At 32.0% G+C, this 6,093-nt stretch overlaps 1 protein-coding gene across 1 annotated transcript; it reads right to left on the reverse strand.

The window, feature by feature from the left end:
- LOC134716598 (stonustoxin subunit alpha-like) lies at positions 1-3,042 on the reverse strand. Its single transcript, XM_063579609.1, has 2 exons — positions 2,846-3,042; positions 1-823 (listed from the first exon to the last, which is right to left on the reverse strand). Exons 1-2 carry the CDS (start codon positions 2,941-2,943, stop codon positions 1-3), a joined length of 921 nt encoding a protein of 306 aa, XP_063435679.1. The 5' UTR covers positions 2,944-3,042.
- Positions 3,043-6,093: the final 3,051 nt, after the last annotated feature.

Here is a 6,093-nt window from a genome sequence, read left to right on the forward strand (position 1 = left end):
TCAAAAGTTCAGTGAGGACTTCGTCTTTGAAGTCCTCTTGAAATGATTGAACATCCTTAATAAACTGATCGATCTTGTATTTAACTTCTGGAATAAGTGCATGGTATAAGCATACTGCCACATTAAGCCATTACATGAAACATTGATTTTTTGCAGATCTTCAAGCGCAATAATGACATGCTTCTTCTTTTCCTTATTTATTGTTTGTAAAATGTTAGTTGCTGGTGTTGACATTTTTGGGATAGGGTACAACCAAACGGTCACAGGAACAGCTTCGTCTTCTGTTAAATAAGATGGAAGCTCTTTGTAGCATTTAACAGCGTCTTCGTATGTAGTTGGATTTTCTTGCAGTATAACGTCACCGCAAAATTTGCAGGATACTTTGTCTGTTTTATTCTTGTCGGATTTCCCCATACTACCCTTTAAATTTCCAGATGCTTTCAAGGACGGTATTTTTTCTACCATTCCTTTTAGTTCTCCGCTAATTTCGAGTATATCTTCATTTTCAGAAATGGTTCTATCAAATGTAAACGTCACACATGCCCCATACTCAATAGCAGTTACTATATGAGTAGCAGTTGTCTTGGTGCTTGAAATATGCAATTTAAAAGGTTTCATTTCTAATTCTTTGTACAACATAATATATTCAGCTGTCAACGAAACTCGCAACTCATTCTTTTTTAAACTTGTGTTAGATAGAAACTTTCCTGATGCGCCGACTGCCGCTGCTCCTTTCAAAAAATTCAGTTCAAGATTTGCATCCCCTTTGAATACTGTTGATTTATCTTCTGTAGAATCTCCATATATAACGTTGAATGAACACCTTGAAAAACAATAATTAAAATACAAAACTATTAGTTGATACGGCAATACTGATTGTCTTACTAAAATATATTGTAATGGAAATGACAAAAGAAGGGCAAAAGATACCAGAGGGACAGTCAAACTCGTAAACACTTAATCCTCTAGTCTCTCTTTCAAAATATGTTCATTTTACTTTATGTTCGTACGAGTATATATTTTTTTCATTTTTTTTTTTACATTAAAGCTACGCGTATGAACCATTTTGTTTAAACTATCTACTACTTTCTTCTTCTTTCTGAATTAGCTTGAACTAGTGCGTCTATATCTTGTATGCAATCCACTAAAACATTTTCCTGCTAAATCGTTAAAATTTATGATCTGTTCTTCTATTACTGTTAATTGACTATAGTCGTTGTTGTTAACCTTTACTTTTTGTTGACAATAGAATTGGGACATTTCAATTGATCAGTTGGTATTTTTAGAGTTGATGAATACATGGACGATCCTTCCTTAAGATTCTACCTGGATTCTGTCTAATAACTTTACACCTGCTCAATTGTTACAGTTGTCGCGAAACTTGGAAGGATTAAATTTTTTTATCCATGTGACATTGAGGTTTATTTAGGATAAATACCATAACTTACATACATTTTAAGTTAGTCTATAAGGTATGAATAATGCCAGAGTTTGACCACAGATGCCAATTTATTTCGTGTTTTAATATGGGCATTTGCTAAAAGAGACTGCTGATTAAAAAAAAGATATTTCCATATATAACATAACAATATACCGAACTCCGAAGAAAATTCAAGACGAAAAGTCCGTAACTAAATGACAAAATCAAAAGCCCGAACACACAAAACGAAGGGACAACGACTGTCATATTCCTATAGTTTTCTTGACTTTTAACATTAATATTACTAAAACAATTATTCTGCAGCAATATAATGAAAAAGTGGAATGATCTTTCACAAAATAGAAAACTGAAAATTTGACAAATGTCTCTGAATATTCATTCCTTAAAATTCTGAAAAAAAATCAATCTAAACTTATTGCAAAGCTTTGAAGAACTTGCAAATAAAGCAAGGACAGTGATGTTTGCACTTCACTTGCTGGACAATGAAGAAAACTTCCTCCTTGATTGTAAAATAATATTTACCTTCTCATAACAATGTTACTAAGGCAAGAACAAAAAGTAAAAGAAAGGCTTAACCTCTATAACATGGAACATGTTTGAAATAATGGCTCCTTTATAAAATAGTCATTAAACCTGAGGGCAGAAATCTAATAATTTTGTTCCATGGATTTAGAAGTATTATTTAGTATCATTATAATGTGTTTTTTTTTGTGTGTGTCAAAAACTGATTATAATATGTTTATATGAAAATGAAAATATATCTCAAATTTCGCTGTAATAAATATATTTTGAATACATTTATCATGTTTATTCAAAAGAGAAAATAATACATAGCTTAAGTTTTATTTTTTGTAGAATAAGTCCTAAAGATAATCTTAAACGTTTGTCAATTAATGTCGAAAACAGATCAGTCTCTCAAAGTATATATAATTTTGATTTAAACAAAATAATTTTAGAAACACCCTTTCGAGAGAAAAGACAGGCATTGTGAAAGTTTGCTTTATATTAGTAGATATTATCAATTTATTCTTCACTTGTAAACATGTACATGTAAAAAATAACTTTGATTTATACAATTATTTTAAAGGTATAACATCAATACAAAGAGATTTGGAGTGGGCAATGGTCTATTCTTACTCTCTCGGTAGTTAATATTGTTTGTATTGTAGGCTGTTATTGGTCTTTTTCGATTTTCTGAAGAAAACCTACCAAAAGTGACATCTCCAATTAGTTAATGTTTCCAAGGAGACGACGTTGTATTGATACCAAGACTCGGAAAACGTATTATTTCCCCCTAAATTGCAACATTGAAAAGATATTTTTATGTGTGTATTTCGAGTAAGTACGTCTATAATAAATTTGCATTTTAGTAATCTATTAGATAGATTATATAATCAAACTTACCCTTTTTTCTTTTCTTTGTATGTATGATTTTCCATATCTTTCATTGTTAGCAAAGTTTCACCAGGAATAATGTTGTCATGTACTCGATCATATAACATTCCTAGTCGGAAAGGCCTTCCTAACGCGGGCGTCTTGATAATATGTTTGTTATTCGTCGTTTCTCTTCTTCCTGCCAAATTACACAGCCAATTTTTTATGCTCGTCTGAAAAGACAATATTATTTAATTTTTTATTTATAGTTTTTCGAACCTCAATTAACGTACCCCTTGTATTGAAAGGAACATTTTTTTATTGAGACAAATGAACTATATATAATCACAAAAACACCTAAGGCTAATTGAAGTGAAAATAAAATAATGTTTCTCGTCACATACGGATACAAACGGTTAACATGACTATTTCTTGAATCATGTTTTATAAAGTTGATTAGTCCACTATATATTTATCTGATTATATCTTCGGGAGATAGCAGTCCACCAATAGCGATATCAACCCACTGCACGTAAATAGAAAGACCATTTAATTTTTTTTTTGGCGGATCATTATCACAAATTGGTTGATCGATATCATCCTTGTCACAACCCACTATGTAACGACATGTTTTGCCGTCTTATATCTTAACTTACCAACGTTTGATGTTTGTACACTATTCAAATAATATAGAAAAAAATCAAAACAAGGTGCTTTAGATCAAGAACTACTAAACCGTTGATAACCTATGTAAGCAACGTTACTCTGACAGCGGCATTGGACATTTTGACAAATTGTAGTCAGTATTTAAAAATGGCAGAACCTAAAGAGTATCATCGAGGGACAGTCAATTAATTTTATCTTCACAACTAATCTCTACCATAACCTATGCGGAAGAAACAACGGTCTGGTAGAAAAAACACACAATACATACTTGGAATGAGGTGTTTAGGAGACTAAAACAATGAATGATAACTATTCATTGTTTACAAGGACCATTTTTGTTTTTGTTTTATTTGTTTTGATTCAAATCAAATTTTCAAATAAAAGCAATAGTAGTATACCGATATTCAATAGTCACATCCATCAATTTAACTGAAACCTGCTACCAAGGAATTTTATGTCAAATTTATTAGTAAGAAACCCGATTTTCACAACAATAACCAATAGAAAAAATGTGATTAATTCTTATAGTTCATAGGCCAAATATTCGCGATTTGTTTGTGTAATGGCTAGTTCAATTACCACCAAATGCACAATTGACAGCTCGTAACTAAGGAGTTGGCCGCCATATTGACTTACTAAAATCAATAAATGTTCGATAAATGCAGCAAAATATAAATGAAATAGCAACTACCTTATAATAACTTTTTTATTCGTATAACTTCGTGTTTTGCGATGACGTAAATTCACTAAATAATTTATGAATTTTCGCGGAATTTTATTCAATTTTGAATTTTATATATTTCCGAAGCTTAAATGCATAAGTTCTTTCTGATATAAATGAACTAGAATAGAAACAACTTTATGTATTTGTTTTTTAATCTCAATTGGTTGAAAATCCCAGGATCCCTGCAAACATGTAAACCGGCATGAATATATCATAGTGACGGTTACGAAAGTAGTTTTTGTAACAAGGTTTATTGAAGTGTGAACAAACGATAAAAAATCTAATTGACCAATACAATTTAAGTATTTAAAGATATGTAAATAATATAAGAGACTAAAGATTCAATACAGTTTGACTCAACTTTCTACGTCAAAATCCTTGTAACTCGATACATATGTACTCTTAAAAAAATTAAGATAATTTCGAACATATTTTATTCGTATTTTTTCTAATTTCATTTTATAGAACAGAAAATACATCATCTAGCTAAGTACACATACGTTTACCATGTTTTTCTAAAAAAAAATTTACACAAATGCAACAACATGCATAGCTTACATTTGTTCAACAATCTAAATATTTCGGGACTTTCAAAAGATTTTCTGAAATACCTTTATATATATATAAATAAGACCATCTGAACCCTATCAGCAATTAGACACAAAACAAACAAGATCAAAATGATATTTTATTCGATGGGCAAAATTGATTTAGAGGTGGTGGCAGCTGTGAGGAGCACACACATTCGCTTCACTCTGTATTAAAGGACCGAAAAAATATCAAAGAAATCGTCTTATGTGTGTTTCATTGACATGCGGAAGGCGTTCGACACCGTTGAACATTATTTATTGTGGTACAAGCTACAGAGGGCTGGTGTACGAGGGTCATATTCAACCACCGTTCAATTACTTTATAACGATTTAAGATATGCTGTTCGTGTTAGTGACAACCTAACCCCGTGGTTCGAAGTTGAGGCTGGTGTGAAACATGGCACTATTTTGTCACCCACACTTTTTTCTGTGCACATAAACGATTTGACTGAACTTATAAACCCTCTAAACTGTGGCGTGAATAAAGATGTTTTCAAATTGAGTATTCTCTTGTCCGCAGACGATATAGCTTTGATGGTACCAGATGAGAAAAGTTTACAAAGTATTCTCAATGTGGTGACAGATTGGTGTTCAGAGTGGAAATTGTTCATTTTCGACCACAATCCTTCAGTAAATCAGATGTTGTGTTCCAATGCTCTGATAAAGTAATCGATTATAGTGACAGTTACAAGTATCTTGGAGTCTGGTTTGATGAACATTTGACTGTTTTAAAAAACGCAAAAGAATTGTCAAAAGCTGCTTGTCGTGGGCTAGGAACGTTATTTGCAAAAGTAGTAGAGACGGGAGGTATGACGCATAAAGTATACACCAAACTATACTCCTCTACAGTAGAACCGAGATTGATGTACGGAAGCGGTAATTTGTATCACGTATTGGACTAAACAACGCATACACTTTTGTCGACTTTTATGCAGACTTTCACGTATTGATGAAATGAGAAAATCATATAAAATTTTCAAGTGGATTTCACGTCGAAAATAATGGTGGACTTCCGAAGTTGAAAAGGCCATTAATCAGTTGTATGTTTAAGATACGGTTAATGACTTATCTATATCAACAAAATGTGCCATGCGATTGGTTAGTGATAAACATGTCGACCTTGGCAATACAGAAAGGTATACAGAACTTTTTAATGACAGTCCCAACACACGAAATGGGAATAAGCTTCGGACGTTTCGTATGTATAAAAACTCTGTGAAAACTGAAACATATGTTAAATTAAACATTTCTAGAATGGAAAGACGAACTATGGCCCTTTTCCGCTCAGGCTCTCTTCC

Source organism: Mytilus trossulus, chromosome 4 (assembly GCF_036588685.1).
Source record: "Mytilus trossulus isolate FHL-02 chromosome 4, PNRI_Mtr1.1.1.hap1, whole genome shotgun sequence".
Classification (NCBI taxonomy): Eukaryota; Metazoa; Mollusca; class Bivalvia; order Mytilida; family Mytilidae; genus Mytilus; species Mytilus trossulus.

Excerpts from the sequence above, each read along its gene's own strand:
- LOC134716598 (XM_063579609.1), bottom strand. The coding sequence starts at position 2,943 with ATGTTATATGATCGAGTACATGACAACATTATTCCTGGTGAAACTTTG. Across the intron at positions 824-2,845 it reads TACAAAGAAAAGAAAAAAGG|GTGTTCATTCAACGTTATAT; the intron begins GTAAGTTTGATT and ends TTGTTTTTCAAG.